The following is a 16,057-nucleotide window of genomic DNA, read 5'->3' on the forward strand; positions in this document are numbered from 1 at the left end:
AATTTTTTTTTTGCACGTACCGGCACGCACGTACGGGCACGCAACTACGGGCACGCAACTACGGGCCCGCACTAGTTATTCATAATTATGACATCAAAGGTCATGTGGTACGGATGCTATCTTGGAAAAAAACTTCACACCTCTATCTCCCAAACCACTCAATGGAAAAAATGAAACATGGTTTATGGTCAAATACACCCCTTGGGAATAAGATACGTTAATGATGATGTCATTGGTACCTTAATTATGATGTCATAATTTGACAAGTAAAACGCTTAATTTGATTGGTATGAATTCTATTTCTCTGCAATTCTTGGTCCGATCGACACAAAATTTTCAACATAGGAGCGCATGATGCCATCATAGGTCACGTGGTACAGGCGCCATCTTGGAAAAACTTTGCACCTCTATATCTCTGAAACCACTCCATGGAAAAAAGTTCAGACCTGGCTCATTGTCAACTACTCTCCATGGGGAATAAGATATGTTAATGATGACATCAACAGTGCCTTGATTATGACGTCATAATTCAACAAGTACAACACTTATCCGATCATTATGAAAAAAAATTTCTCAGCAACTGTTGGTCTGATGGACAAAAAATTTTCACCATAGAAGCTCCTCCTCCTGTAGGATATTTTAAAGATAATTATATCATCACAGACCATGTGGTGCAGGTGCTATCTTGGACAAACCCAAAACCATTGACTGCGCAGGATAAGTATTCTATGAATACCATCCAGTTTTTTAAATGATTCTTCACCTTTGAGAGATAGGACTAAACCAATATAAATAATATATATTGTTACGAATCTGGAAACCATGCGCACTCAACATTCAGGTCCCAAAAGTCAGTTATTCCATTAAGTATGTGTGTAGTCAAATTCCCCTTCCTTTTGTCAAGTGGGAGGATCAAAAACGTGCATTACGATTTCTTGTAGTTAGGATATTAAATCCAACCATCCAACAAACCATCAAACAAACCGACAACACCACTTAACAAGCGCTTTACTCGCCTTACAGGCGACTCACTGTCCGGGGCAGAATCTCTGGCAGTTCCTTCTCGGCTTCCACAAACTTTGTAACTTCTTTTTGATGAGTATGGGTACGCGTGGAGTGGGGTGCGGGGTTTTCCCGGCATGGCTGAAACCCCGCCCAGAAAGGGCGGGCCCATGGGAGCCCCGTCCAATTAGGGCAAACAGTGACGTCAGTTTCACCAAGGCCCCTCCCTGCTGAGGGAGGTCCATAAAATTACCGACACCGTCCTCAGCGGAGAGTTCAGTGCAAGAGTTCTGTGGACAAAGGGTTTTGGCTGTTACGAAGGGGTGGTTATGAGGGGTGGTTTTGAGGGGCGATTACGAGGAGTGGTCACAGGAGGTCGACGTTGCTGTTACGAAGGGGTTTTTGCTGTCACGAGGGTTGAGCAGAGGGCCATTGAGGCGGCGAACGCGTCTCTGCTGGCCCTCTACAAGAAAGGACAGAGCGACCCTGACCCCCTTCTGCTGACCCCGATTATTCGCCACCCGAACTCCACCACGAGTCCCCCACGTGCGACTGGGGATCGGCCCAACGACCTTTGTCAGGTGCCGCATCACGGAGCATGCCTTCCCTCCGACGACCAGGTACAAGCCGAACTCTGACCCCAGCTCCACTCATCGGCTGGAGGGTCGAATAAAGAACCTTGGGTTTTCTTTTCATTTGTGTATGTGTCTGAGTGTGTTGGGCCCGTCTTGTAAGTAGAACTGCATACGTGTTTTGGATCATTGTAAATACTTCCTGCATATTCGCGTTAAGTTTCGCTTCTCTTGTCTTTTATTTTCTGTAAATAAATTATTATAAATGTACCCAGCTCGTCCTTTCTTTATTTGGTCCAGCATGGTTCGTATCTGAGGTTAGATGGGGTTTCATCCCCGGTAATCGGTACATCGTAGCCGGAACGTCCTGGGCAGGCCTGCTCGACTGCATCCGAGCTGGAGTTGGTAGGTGGAAGTTGATACTCTACCATAGCTGACAGAGTGATCCGGTTCGGCCAGACGTTCAGAGGGCGTGAATCCCAGGTAGCCAAGACTGCGTGGTTACTTCGGTATATTGGATCTGGACAATTAACCCTACACCACGCGGTTGAGATATTGGCGTTTCACGGTCGATTAATCAACCGTGCTTCGGAGTTATCCGGAGCGACGGCCTACAATTCTGGGGAGTCTGGTGGGAGACGGCGTATACTTCCCCACCTAGCGGTCGTTCTCGCCACCGACCCCCGGCCCACAACACACACACATATATATATATATATATATATATATATATATATATATATATATATATATATATATATATATATATATATATATATATATACATATATACATACATATATACATACATATCTCATCACGATATCTCAAAAAGTTGTGAACAGATTCGGATGAAACTTGGACAGGTTGGGTGTGTGACAAGGACAAATTGATTCTATTTTGGTGAAGATCCGAATCCGGGTTCGGATACGAGCATTATTTAATTTTTTAAGTGATTCTTCACCACTGAGAGATGGAGCCAAAAACGAATAATCGAATATTTCAAAAAATTATTGGGCCCGATATACAGTGGGGAGAACAAGTATTTGATACACTGCCGATTTTGCTGGTTTTCCCACTTACAAAGCAGGTAGAGGTCTGTAATCTTTATCAGAGGTACACTTCAACTGTGAAAGACGGAATCTAAAACAAAAATCCTGAAAATCACATGTATGATTTTAAAATAATTAATTTGCATTTTATTGCATGAAATAAGTATTTGATCACCTACCAACCAGTAAGAATTCCGGCTCTCACAGACCTGTTATTTTTGTCTTTAAGAAGCCCTCCCATTCTCCACTCATTACCTGGATTAACTGCACCTGTTTGAACTCGTTATCTGTATAAAAGACAGCTGTCCACATTCAATCAATCAAACTCCAACCTCTCCACAATGGGCAAGACCTGAGAGCTGTCGAAGGACATCAGGGACAAAATTGTAGACTTGCACAAGGCTGGGATGGGCGACAGGACAATAGGCAAGCAGCTTGGTGAGAAGGCAACAACTGTTGGCGCAATTATTCGAAAATGAAAGAAGTTCAAGGTAACAGTCAATCTCCCTCGGTCTGGGGCTCCATGCAAGATCTCACCTCGTGGAGCCTCAATGATCATGAGAAAGGTGAGGGATCAGCCCAGAACTACACGGCAGGACCTGGTCAATGACCTGAAGAGAGCTGGGACCACAGTATCAAAATTAACCATCAGTAACACACTTCGCCGTCATGGATTAAAATCCTGCAGCGCACGCAAGGTCCCTCTGCTCAAGCCAGCGCATGTCCAGGCTTGTCTGAAGTTTGCCAATGACCATCTGGATGATCCAGAGGAGGAATGGGAGAAGGTCATGTGGTCTGATGAGACCAAAATAGAGCTTTTTGGTTTAAACTCCACTCGCCGTGTTTGGAGGAAGAAGAAGGATGAGTACAACCCCAAGAACACCATCCCAACCGTGAAGCATGGAGGTGGAAACATCATTATTTGGGGATGCTTTTCTGCAAAGGGGACAGGACGACTGCACCGTATTGAGGGGAGGATGGATGGGGCCATGTATCACGAGATCTTGGCCAACAACCTCCTTCCCTCAACAAGAGCATTGAAGATGGGGCGTGGCTGGGTCTTCCAGCATGACAACGACCCGAAACACACAGCCAGGGCAACTAAGGAGTGGCTCCGTTGGAAGCATCTCAAGGTCGTGGAGTGGCCTCGCCAGTCTACAGAGCTGAACCCAATGGAAAATCTTTGGAGGGAGCTGAAAGTCTGTGTTACCCAGTGACAGCCCCGAAAGTTGAAGGATCTGGAGAAGATCTGTATGCAGGAGTGGGCCAAAATCCCTGCTGCAGTCTGTGCAAAACCTGGTTAATAACTACAGGAAATGTCTGATCTCTGTAATTGCAAACAAAGGTTTCTGTACCAAATATTAAATTCTGTTTGTCTGATGTATCAAATACTTATTTCATGCAATAAAATGCAAATTAATTGTTTAAAAATCATACAATGTGATTTTCAAGATTTTTATTTTAGATTCCGTCTATTTAAGTTGAAGTGTACCTATGATAAAAATTACAGACCTCTACGTGCTTTGTAAGGGGGAAAACCTGCAAAATCGGCAGTGTATCAAATACTTGTTCTCCCCACTGTATACTGATAATCAGGCATTGCATGGCGCAGGTCCACCGAGTGTCCTTCTAGTTCATACTGTACTTGCATCTCCTCAGGTATAAGGCATGTTTTGGATGTATGTTTTGTTGATGGGTTGAAGCCAATTAACTACTTGTGTGCCTTTCAGAGAAAAGCATTTTAACAACCAAACACAATTCTCATTTCTTGCAGCTGTGATGGCTGGTCACGTGATCACAAGTTGTTTTCATGCTTGCTGCTACGCGTTACGTTTTTCCCTGCGCTCGCGAAGGGAAAAGCAGGATTAAGCGAACGGTCGCGTCCGTGTGCTGTACGTACGTGTGCCATATGTGTCTGAATTTTAAAAAATCAATTTTTTCAGCAACTGTTAGTCTAATTGACACAACATTTTCCAAATTGGTGTGTCTCCTCTTGTAGGAATTCAAAATGATAATTATGACATCATGGGTCACATGATACAGGCACAATCTTGGAAAAACCAAAAAGAAATTGGACCTCTATATCTCCAATACCACTCCATGGAAATTTTTTTTTACACATGGCTCATTGTCAAGCACTCCTCATGGGGAATATGATGTGCTAATGATGAAGTCATCACTTTCTTAATTACGTCATAATTCAACAAGTGCAATGCTTGATACGGTCAGTATGAAAATAAAAAAAATTCTCTAATTGTTGAAACTGCAAACCGATCAATACAAAACTTCAACTAATTGATCAACTACCCATGGGAAATATAGTTTGATAAAAGTGACATCGGTCACTGGTCTGGCACCATATTGGATCAAAGAAAGAAAGAAAAAAAAACCTTAAAAAAAATGGAAGAGTTGGTTTGCACAAAGCCCTTCTCAAGACTGTGCAGGATAAGTATTCTATGAATACCATCGAGTTATAGAATACATCTGTAGTGTTAATATCAACAGGATATTCGTAAGTCGTTCTTCGAGTGTAAGTTGCTCGATTCCAAGTCTACATTAATTGCTGAAAGACGCATTTGACTTGGTGCTTAGGGAGGATTGATTGGCAGCGAGAGTTTGGCATGAGACAAGCTGGGAGAAACAATTCACATTTATTGCCACATCTGATGCAATTTAAATGCTCCAATGGCAGCGAGGTGCTCCATTTGAAAGTGTTTGTTTGATAGATGTAGCTTTTTGATGCCGAGGGTCCGTAAAAAAATTTGAATCGATGTCAAAGCCAGTGACCAATTGCAAATTAAGAGGAGGAGGATAAATACCACAACTGAAGACAAACTGACAAAGCGCAAAATGGCCGTATCTGCCAATGTTGAACGGTAAAGTTTGAGGACGGTCACACCTAGCTTGGAGAATGCCTTAACAGTAGCTTGAACTTCTCAGCTCAGCAAGAAAGTTAACTCCAGAAATGGTCTCATACATATGCTGGCAGGTACAAAATGGGGTGCATCTGCAAATGCTCCACGCACCTCTGTGCTAGCCCTCGCTTATGCTCCTGCCGAATACTGCTCAATCATTTGGGGAAGAAATGCACACACATCTAAGGTGGATGTTGCGCTCAACGAGTCTATGCAAACTTGCCTTCCAATGCAATCCGGCAAAGAACCACCTGGTATCCATAGTCAAAGCTATGTCCTCAACATTGCACAAAAATCATCCGACTCGTCATCTTGGAATCCAAGATTGCATTACCGAGAGGCCAACGCTTATGCGTCTCAAGTCTCATTATCCACTAGCCAATGCAACACAATCGCTGATAGATTCTGATTTTGTGACTGCTGTTCGCTACAAGCATAGTCCTTGGCCCAAACCATTTGCCACAGATCAATCATGCCAAGCAAATCCTATTGATGGACCCACAGTTTGGTCACTGGGCTGGAACTTACCATGATAGTCTTTGGTTTGTCTGAGCCAGCTTCGCTCATGCTCAGGGAGATTTACCTACAATATGCACAAAATTGGATTTGCTACACCTCCCCTGTGTGACTGCAGAGCAAACCAGATCGCTGACCACATCATCTATCAATGCACCCTCTACAGTTCCCCGAATAATTTACAATCACTTTGCAACATTGATCAATGAACAACAGAATATTTAGCACATCAAAATTGGTAATCTGCCACATGATGATGACGACTTGACTTGACTGCAATGTTTGGTGGTTTCATGAGATCCTCGCCACATTTGAGAGATTGGATGCAGCATGTACTAGGTGGCATGCCATTGCAATCATGCATGGTCGACCTTGATGACATCCTGTTGCACACGAAAACATTTGATTTCTCAAAATAAAAGTTTCTTGGAAATTTCATGTCAAAAGCAAAATGGTAAAAAAAATATATATTTTATGCTGCTGGGGAATGGACATGGACGTACGCACACGGAACGACAGACACGCAGATGCACAGATGCGGACAAATGCACACAAATGGACACAAACACGCGAATTGTCACAAGCACGTGGACAGACACACAAATGCACGTGGGCAGATGCACACACGTGGGTGCACGCACAAGGATGGACCCACGCAAACAGAAAGGCACACGGACATGTGGAGGCACACTCAAATGCAAGTGGACCGACGCAAGCACGTGAACGGCCACAAAAACCTGGACAGACGCACACAGGTATGGACGCATGGACGCACAAGCACACGCACATGAATGGCCAAACGGATGGAGGACACAATTACAAACATCTTCCACTAAGCGGGGGACAAGGTTGTAACACACAACAGCGGGTAATGTCACAGTTATCCTACTTAAAACAACTAGAAGTAGAGCGCATACCTTCTCCAGGCTCAGCAGTTTACATGTCGTATCCCATCGATAGGCCGGATCTGGTTTCGGACCTGAACCAAAATCGAATCGGCTTGTTCTGGCCACCTCATCCACCGAGCTTGGTCCGAATCCATCCATAAGCATTTTGAAATATCATGTTAGCCTATATATCATGCTGGGCCCAATGACTATGCCTGGTGTTGGCTTTATGGTTAGGGTGGTGGGCTTTGGATCCTGCTCAGCTGTTGAATTAATACCAGGTGGGGTTAACTCGGCCTGTCATCCTTCCGAGGTCATCAAAATGAGTGCCAGCATGCTGGTATACTGTGTTGGAGGGGCGACCCATCCAGGATTGTGCCCAATAACCAAGGAGACTGCTTAAGCAGCACCAACGCTCTGCAAAGAGTATGGTCCCAATGTCCTTCTCCTCCTATGACTGAAGGGTGAAGATGCAGTTTAAAAAAAATTATCCTATCAGGATCTTCACCAAAATCGAATCATCTCATCCTTGTCACACACCCAACCCGTCCATGCACCGAGTTTCGCCCGAATCAGTCGATAACTTTGAGATATCCAAATGGTACATTCATGCTGAGGATGCCTAGGATCAGGTAGGTCATGGGCAAGAAAAAAAAAACCAACAAACAAGAAGACGACGTCGTGCAGAGCACGATACGTGCAAAATCCACACAACAAATTTGTCCTCAAAAATAATTGGCTGGTTGAATTCAGTGACCTGAAATATAAATCCTCTTCAAAATTTCCAGTCAATCGGATGAAAATTGAGGATTTTAGGAATCTCACCGAACTTGTTGACCTTGGGTCGATGTTGACCTCAAAAATAATTGACTGGTTGAATTCAGTGACCTGAAATATAAATCCTCTTCAAAATTTCCAGTCAATGGGATGAAAATTGAGGATTTTAGGAATCTCACCGAACTTGTTGACCTTGGGTCGATGTTGACCTCAAAAATAATTGGCTGGTTGAATTCAGTGATCCGATATGAAAATCCTCTTCGAAATTTCCAGTCAATGGGATGAAAATTGAGGATTTTAGGAATCTCACCGAACTTGTTGACCTTGGGTCGATGTTGACCTCAAAAATAATTGGCTGGTTGAATTCAGTGATCCGATATGAAAATCCTCTTCGAAATTTCCAGTCAATGGGATGAAAATTGAGGATTTTAGAAATCTCACCGAACTTGTTGACGATTCCTCCATCCGTCTCATGATTCCTCCAACACGAGGTTATCCCAGAACGTATCCCTCGCCTTCAAGGAAGTTCTACTGTAGTTGAAACAATAAATCATCTTCGATTTTGCAAGTAACAAACAAACCACCATCTGCCCTCCCCGTGAAGGTGAAGAGACAACTTGTAGGTGTCGCGTCTTCATGTGGAATAGTGAGAGTGGTTTAACCACCGATCCGCGCCGAAGGGAGGAGGTACCGAGAACCACCGACGTCACGTTTCGTTCCCGGAGGGAATTCAAAAAGGGCGCGAAAACCCCGAGCACGTGCTCCTCCAAATGGCTGCCTCCCACGTGCCCACGGCAGAACAAGCAACATGTTTAATCGGCTTCTTTTTCTTCATAATCCAAGGTAAGGACGTCACACAATGCAACGGATAACTATCTCACCCGGTTTAAAACATTCACTTAATAAAACAAATGTGCAGGTATTTAAAATAAATGTTTTGGGGGGGAATAAAAAAAAAATCAGTAGTTCAGGCCTGTCCATGGACGAGTCCATTTGGAATTGAAGGCGGGAAGTCCGTCCTCGGGCCTAGTCCAAACACCGCTCATCTGGTTTTCCGATGCTCTACACGCTTCCATCCGGAGCCTCTCGGCCCGCTTGCTCCAGCTCGCACCCTCCAAACCTCGAGCAGCTTCACCTGAGAAACAAAATGGCGAAGACGCAGTCTTCGAGCCAAAACACATTGGCATTGCTAATCCCTCTGGCTGTTCAACTCCGACGCGTCACTTTCCATCCCCTCGGGACGGAGCGCTGAGTAAAACCGGTCATTTTCGAAACCGATTCAATTTACACCGGAAATCCGCCATAACGGCAACTCACGCATTACCTCACATTGTCTTCTCTTAAAACGCCGTTGTGTTTTGCGAGCGTTTATTTACGTGTGGCGGAGACTTCTCCCAGCGGGGCGGGGACTTCTCCCAGCGGGGCGGGGACTTCTCCCAGCGGGGCGGAGACTTCTCCCAGCGGGGCGGAGACTTCTCCCAGCGGGGCGGGGACTTCTCCCAGCGGGGCGGAGACTTCTCCCAGCGGGGCGGGGACTTCTCCCAGTGGGGTGGAGACTTCTCCCAGCGGGGCGGAGACTTCTCCCAGCGGGGCGTAGACTTCTCCCAGCGGGGCGGAGACTTCTCCCAGCGGGGCGGGGACTTCTCCCAGCAGGGCGGAGACTTCTGCCAACGGGGCGGGGACCTCTACCAGCGGGGCGGGGACTTCTACCAGCGGGGCGGGGACTTCTCCTAACGGGGCGGGGACTCCTCCCAAAGGGGCGGGGACCTCTTCCAGCGGGGCGGGAACCTTCGGGAACTCCTTGTGTCATCTGGGAAGTATTCAAGTTATTTTTCAAGTTTCTATGTGCTTTTACGATCTTGTTTCTTCAAGTACTTCCTGTGTTTGTTTGTTTTTAAACTTCGTGCTTATTTTATAATCTTTAAAATCGGATCAGCGATTCGATTTCTTTGACAAAGATGAGCATTTTCGTTTTACTTCACATGATTTTTGAATTAACGAATCATTTTCTGCCAACGGAATATTGTTGCGAATCTGGAAGCCATGAGCACACAACATTCAGGTTGTTATAGCTTACTTATTTCGATAAGTATATGTTTTCAGTTAGGGTCCCATCCCTTGTTTAATGGGTGATTAAATGTAAATGAGCTGCGTCGTTATTTTTATAGTTTGGGATTTTTATTTCGTTTATTTACACCACCACCACCAACAACTACAACAACGCCAGCATCGTTTCGCCTTCATCTCGCTTCATCCCGCCGACTCGCGATTCCTCGGCAGATCGGGGACAGGGCAGAGAATCAAGGCGCCTGACGCGCTGACTAATGATGGAGAGACAACGGATTACTACGGCTCTGCAGAGAACAACGACGAGAAACCCTCCGCTCCTGGCATTCTCTGTGCGTTCACTTGGAAAGGTTATGCCCCCACCCACCGATTCGCTTGGCAGAGCACCAAGTGGGGAAAAGGTCGAGCCCCGCCTGAGAACGAATGACACCTGAGCGAGCACACCGGAGAGTATAAAAAGGAGCAGAAGATCCTCGCAAGAGGAGTCTGTCTGGCTGGTCTTGGTCGTCGTCGTCATCTTCTTCCTCCTCCTCCTGCGCCGCACGATCGAGCGCTCGAGAGACACCATCCCTCCGCAAGAACCGCAAGGGTCGCTCGCCGGTACCTGGGTTTGGCTCGCCTCTCGCTGGTCCCCGGGTCGACGTGAAGCCCGCACGAGGTGGACAGGTCCAAGACAGACCCTGGTCTTCAGCCTGACTGACCTCCGGGCTGGAGGTCCAATTAAAGACCATTTGGTCCGATTCTTTGGGTGTGTGTGTGTGTGTGTGTGTGTGTGTGTGTGTGTGTGTGTGTGTGTGTGTGTGTGTGTGTGTGTGTGTGTGTGTGTGTGTGTGTGTGTGTGTGTGTGTGTGTGTGTCCGTGGGCCTGTCTGCTAAGTAGTGAATTGTATAAGTGCTTTTTTCCTGTAAATACGTGCATTCGTTAATATTCGGTTTCGCTCTGCCCTTATGTGCTTCCCTCATCCCCCCATTGCAAATAAATACCCCGATTGTTCAATGTTTCAATATATATATATATATATATATATATATATATATATATATATATATATATATATATATATATATATATATATATATACATACATATACGTATACATATACATATATGTATACGTATCTGTATATGTCCATATATATATATATATATATATATATATATATATATATATATATATATATATATATATATATATATATATATATTATAATCAATGGAAAAATAATCTATGACGAACTGAAAATAATAAGCTCAGACAAGAACATTAAGAGAGGTTTGTCATTTCATCTCTTCTCAACAATTATACTTAAACTGAGAACCAACTTCAAGCAATACTCAATGGTAATGAGTGTTTATAAGCGAATAAGAGTGTGCTATAAGCGAATGGTGGTGAGAATAAGAGTATTTAAAAGTGTACTTTATGGTACTTCAAGTGAATAAGAAAATTAAGTTTTTCCTGAAAATAAAACATAAACAAACAAGCCGGTAGGCGGCGATGGGTCGCCAAGCATGGAAACTATAAGATGTAGAGCAAAATGGATGTCATATAGCGGATAGAGAATCACCGTAAGATTATGCATATCAAATCTCATCCAGTTCCATCTACTGATAATGACTCGATATCCATTTGAATGAAAAGTACCGAAAATGCGGTTTGAAATCGAAAATCCCCAAAGTTCTAGGGGGTGCTGTGGGTGAACAAAGATCTAAATCCAAAATCCCGCTTGATCGTTTGTGCACAATGTATTCCGGACGATTACTGTGAACTTTCATGACCATCCAACCATAACCCTAGGAGAATAGCATTTGGTGCGAAGGCACCTCCAGTTCTCGCATATTATCGATTTATGCACTAATTGACCTTTGACCCCTGACCTAAGTGAAATCGGTCAATATGTCCTGAGGCAAAGTTGTAGTATTCATTGAGTACCATGAACCTGCAAAGTTTCATTCGTATCGATGCACTCACCTGGTCGCTAGGGGACCTTCAATTTTCACCAATTTTCGCGCATATTTCGTGGTAAAGTATTCCATATATCAAAAAAACAGAATATGTTTGATTGAGCATCACCTGTAGATCATTCGTGCCAAATTTCATAACTCTACATGGGATACTGGCTTTCGGAATTGATTTTGTGTGAACGGTACCGATTTTGAAGGTTTTTAGGTTGTTGCTAGGGAACCAAAGCGTCCCTAACAACCATCACAATTTTCAAAGCTCTTGGTCATAAGATGTAACTACCACCCGAGTTTGGTCAAAATGCGCCCACGTTTACTCCCAATTATGCTGATGACAAAGGAACAAACATCCAAACAAGCAGACATAATTGCTGACAATAAGGGTGACCTATTTCGGCGACCCAATATTTGTTGGTTCTCTGATTGAGTGTGGTGAAAAGTATGATGATTTTTGGTGAAAATGGAGGTGGTTAAAAGTGGTGAAAAGTGGGGTTTTGGTGAAAATATGGTGAAAAGGGGAGGGTGATTTTCGGAAACTTTGTGGAAGAAAAGTCTCAAAAGTGGGGTCTAAAGGAAGTAAATTCTATATCCCCCGCCAACTTTGTTGGTTGGCGGGGGATAACAAGGGAAATTGAGAGGATTTTATGTTAGTCAAGAAGTTTTTTTTTTCCCCTTTTCCCCCATTCACTTGCATGTATATTTCTGAGATGCCTCAGAAGCCCCAAAGCCCTAGTGTGTGTGTGTGTGTGTGTGTGTGTGTGTGTGTGTGTGTGTGTGTGTGTGTGTGTGTGTGTGTGTGTGTGTGTGTGTGTGTGTGTGTGTGTGTGTGTGTGTGTGTGTTGTTGTTGTTGTTGTTCATATAGCATAACATATTCTCTGTTAACTCCCCTCTCCCCCAACTTCCCCTCTCCCTCTCGGCCCCATCCTTGCTGTGCCCCCTCCTAATACAGTTCAGCACCCTCCCATATCTCTCTCTCTCTCTCTCTCTCTCTCTCTCTCTCTCTCTCTCTCTCTCTCTCTCTCTCTCTCTCTCTCTCTCTCTCTCTCTCTCTCTCTCTCTCTCTGTCTCTGTCTCTGTCTCTGTCTCTGTCTGTGGCTGTCACTGTCTCTGTCTCTGACTCTGTCTCTGTCTCTGTCTCTGTCTCTGTCTCTGTCTCTGTCTCTGTCTCTGTCTGTCTCTGTCTCTGTCTCTGTCTCTGTCTCTGTCTCTGTCTCTGTCTCTGTCTCTGTCTCTGTCTCTGTCTCTGTCTCTGTCTCTGTCTCTCTTTCATTCATTCTCTTTGCCTCAGAACGCATCCGGGCGGTGTTTGTCTCCGGTATAAAATGGATTTTACACATTATTTTGTTTCCATCTTCACTCTTATTCTATGCAGAATCATTTTGATTAGACAATCTGAATCGTAATTAACACTCCACCGCATGTCTGCCTTCCTTTCCTCTCACCTCACACTGTCTTCCCCTCCTCCTCCCTCCTCCTCCTTCCACTCCCCATCTCCCTCCTTCCTTCCTCCTCCCTCCTCCCCTCTTGCTCCTCCCTCCTCCCCTCTTCCACCTCCTCCTCCTCTCTCTCCCCTCCCTGCCTCCTCCCTCCCTCCCTCCTCCTCCCCTCCCCTCCCCTCCCTCCTCCTCCCCTCCCCCTCCCCTCCCTCCTCCTCCCCTCCCCCTCCCCCTCCCTCCTCCTCCCCTCCCCCTTCCTCCTCCTCCCTCCCCTCCCTCCTCCTCCCCTCCCCCTCCCTCCTCCTCCCCTCCCCCTCCCTCCTCCTCCCCTCCCCTCCCTCCTCCTCCCCTCTCTTCTCCTCCTCCTCCCCCCCTCTCTTCTCCTCCTCCTCCCCCTCCCTCATCTTCCCCCTCCCCTCCCTCCTCCCTTCCTCCCTTTTAGTATCCCCGTCAATGAAGCGATGGGTAGTATTTGCAAAAGTATGTATATAATATGAATATATATATATTTTTTAATAATTAATATATATTTCCACATTTTTATTTCGGCATCCTTGGGATATTCCTGATTGTGTTGCATTGTTCTCATGCCGACCCGCCTCGTGGCCCCCATTGTGGTTGCATCGTTTTGATGAATGTGTTTGGTTTGGTGTTGGTGTGACGTAGGCATGACGGGCCAAATGGCCTCCTGCCTGTAGTTTCCTCGTCACGGGTCAAACGGCCACTTGCATTAAAAGATCGTTGTGTATCTCTGTGTGCAAAGAATGCAAAGATTGACCATCATTGTTTAACATCATGATTGACCGCGGTTTGACCATCATAGTACTAACCCGTCATGGTTCACCAAAACGCTATTCATTGGCCCCAACAGTTGGCCATCCACACCCGTGTACAGTCGGAACTACTTTAAAAAAAAATCTCTGACTGAGCAGCCGGTTGGGGAAATCGTGCACGTGAACATGCTCATGCTCATGCTCACGCGCCTCACACGTGGCGCCGCGACCAATCAATAATTACTGTTGGAGAGAGAGAGGGAGGGAGAGAGAGGGAGGAGGAGGAGGACCCGGATGTGTTCAAGTCGTGCCACCGTGTAACAGAAAATAATTAAAATATGAAAACAACGCAAGTGGAGACGAGAACTTTTTTTAACAAAGTGAAATATGAAGAGATGGAGGTTTAAAAAAAAATAATTAATTTGCCGAGGCATCCGTAATTTCTGTTCGTGATTGCCATTTACACCGATTATTATTATTTTTTTTTTTAAACCACCCGCAGGTCGCAGTGCCAACCTCCGCGCGTGACGTCACAGCAGGCTTGAAACAAAAAAGGATCCGCACGCATGCGCAGTGTGTTACTCCATCGTCTGCTCAAAACGGTGAATGGTAGTTGCTGGCCTTTTGAGGGGGGTATTGGTTAACGTGCTCCAAGCGACGTCTGCGCCGATTATTGAGGAGACTGGTTTTTTTCCCCCCGATTGCGTGTGTTTTGCCATCTTTCGGCGTCCTGTCAAGGCCTCAAAGGTCGCGGTTTTTTCCTGCGCGTTTCTTTGTGTGTGCGAGGCGCATTCGGGTTCCGTCGCAGGCGGCGACGACATGGCGGACTCGGGCCGGCATGTTGCGAGCTATGGCCGAGGCCTGGTCTCGCACAACCTCGTCTAATCGATCCTTCGTTGTGAGGTTTTGTTTTTCGTTTTTTTTTTTGTCTTTGTTTGTTGTTAACGGCTCGAGTCCCTTGGTAAATGTTCCGGACACGTTATGTTTGAGTCGGTGGTCGTGTTCGAGATGGCTGGGCGGGGTGGTCGTGGTTGGTGATGCGGTGAAAGAGGTTTATCTGAAGTGGAATTGTATAAATGTTTTGACGTTTGGTTAAAATTGGGCTGATGTGGAGGAGGGGAAAAAAATGCTTCAATTGGGGGCAAAGAGGAACGTCTTTTTTTCTCTCTCTCTCTCTTCTTGAGGGGATTGCCGTGCCTGCCACGTGGTTGTGAGAAAATGTCCGGCGCTTCGACAAATTTCCACTCACGTTTATCGAGTTCCTTGTGGGATCGGCTCTAAGTAAAATGGCGTGGTTGTGCCTTCACGACCCCGCCCTACCCGATTCCTTCGCTCTCTCGGACCCCCCCCCCCGTTCGCTTTGACCTGAAGGTGCGGGGGACTCTGTCAGAGTGGCCACGTGCGCAACGGTCTCTCTCTCTCTCTCGCGCCATCTGTCTGTCTCTGTCTGTCTCTGTCTATTTATTTATCTTTGGGGTTATGTCTGCGGATGCTGTGGGAGTGGTTCTTTTGTTGCGGATTAATTTTAAGATTTCCAAGCAGCCAGCGCTCGCCAAACCAGACTTTCCTTCCCGATGGTCTCGAATGGAGTGCTTAAGCCGCTTTGCGAGCGCTTTTATATTAATGAACTTTGTAACTGGATTTTTGTCTGAGCATTAATTTATTTATTTTCATTCTGTTCTCACAGTAACATCAAGCCAAAAGACCTAAACAGACAGCAGTAATGGACGCAGCAGATTTTCAAACTGGTGATGCCGGTGCTTCCAGCACCTATCCCATGCAATGCTCGGCTCTGCGCAAAAACGGATATGTCATGCTGAAATATCGTCCCTGCAAGATTGTGGAAATGTCAACTTCTAAAACTGGCAAACATGGACATGCCAAGGTACCTTGCTGGTGTGCATGCAAAAGGCAGTTTTGGGACCATCAACTTGCATATGTGAACTTTTAAGATTTTTATTATTATTATTATTATTATTATTATTTTTTTGGAGGGTGATTGTGGGTGGGAATAAGGTTTACATTTTCATTAATGAGAAAGGAGGCTGGCCTTGTCATGATTGATTTGGAACTAATTACCTGTAACTTTTAATTTATGAA

The 16,057-nt window shown here is 45.4% G+C and overlaps 1 protein-coding gene across 5 annotated transcripts in view; it reads left to right on the forward strand.

Moving 5' to 3' along the window:
- Window positions 1–14,459: 14,459 nt before the first annotated feature.
- EIF5A (eukaryotic translation initiation factor 5A) overlaps window positions 14,460–16,057 on the forward strand; it is a 31,892-nt gene continuing 30,294 nt past the window's right edge. Inside the window, exons 1-2 of one of the 5 annotated variants that reach the window (XM_085878269.1) lie at window positions 14,460–14,559; window positions 15,645–15,842. In XM_085878269.1, the coding sequence (XP_085734395.1) occupies window positions 15,681–15,842 (162 nt within the window). In that variant the 5' untranslated portion in view covers window positions 14,460–14,559; window positions 15,645–15,680. Of the gene's footprint in view, window positions 14,861–15,644; window positions 15,843–16,057 lie in introns of all 5 variants that reach the window. The other 4 variants (XM_085878272.1, XM_085878268.1, XM_085878270.1 and 1 more) reach the window with 4 other exon arrangements.

This window comes from Eptatretus burgeri, chromosome 4 (genome assembly GCF_056783735.1).
Source record: "Eptatretus burgeri isolate ZD-2024b chromosome 4, Ebu_testis_v1, whole genome shotgun sequence".
Lineage (NCBI taxonomy): Eukaryota > Metazoa > Chordata > Myxini > Myxiniformes > Myxinidae > Eptatretus > Eptatretus burgeri.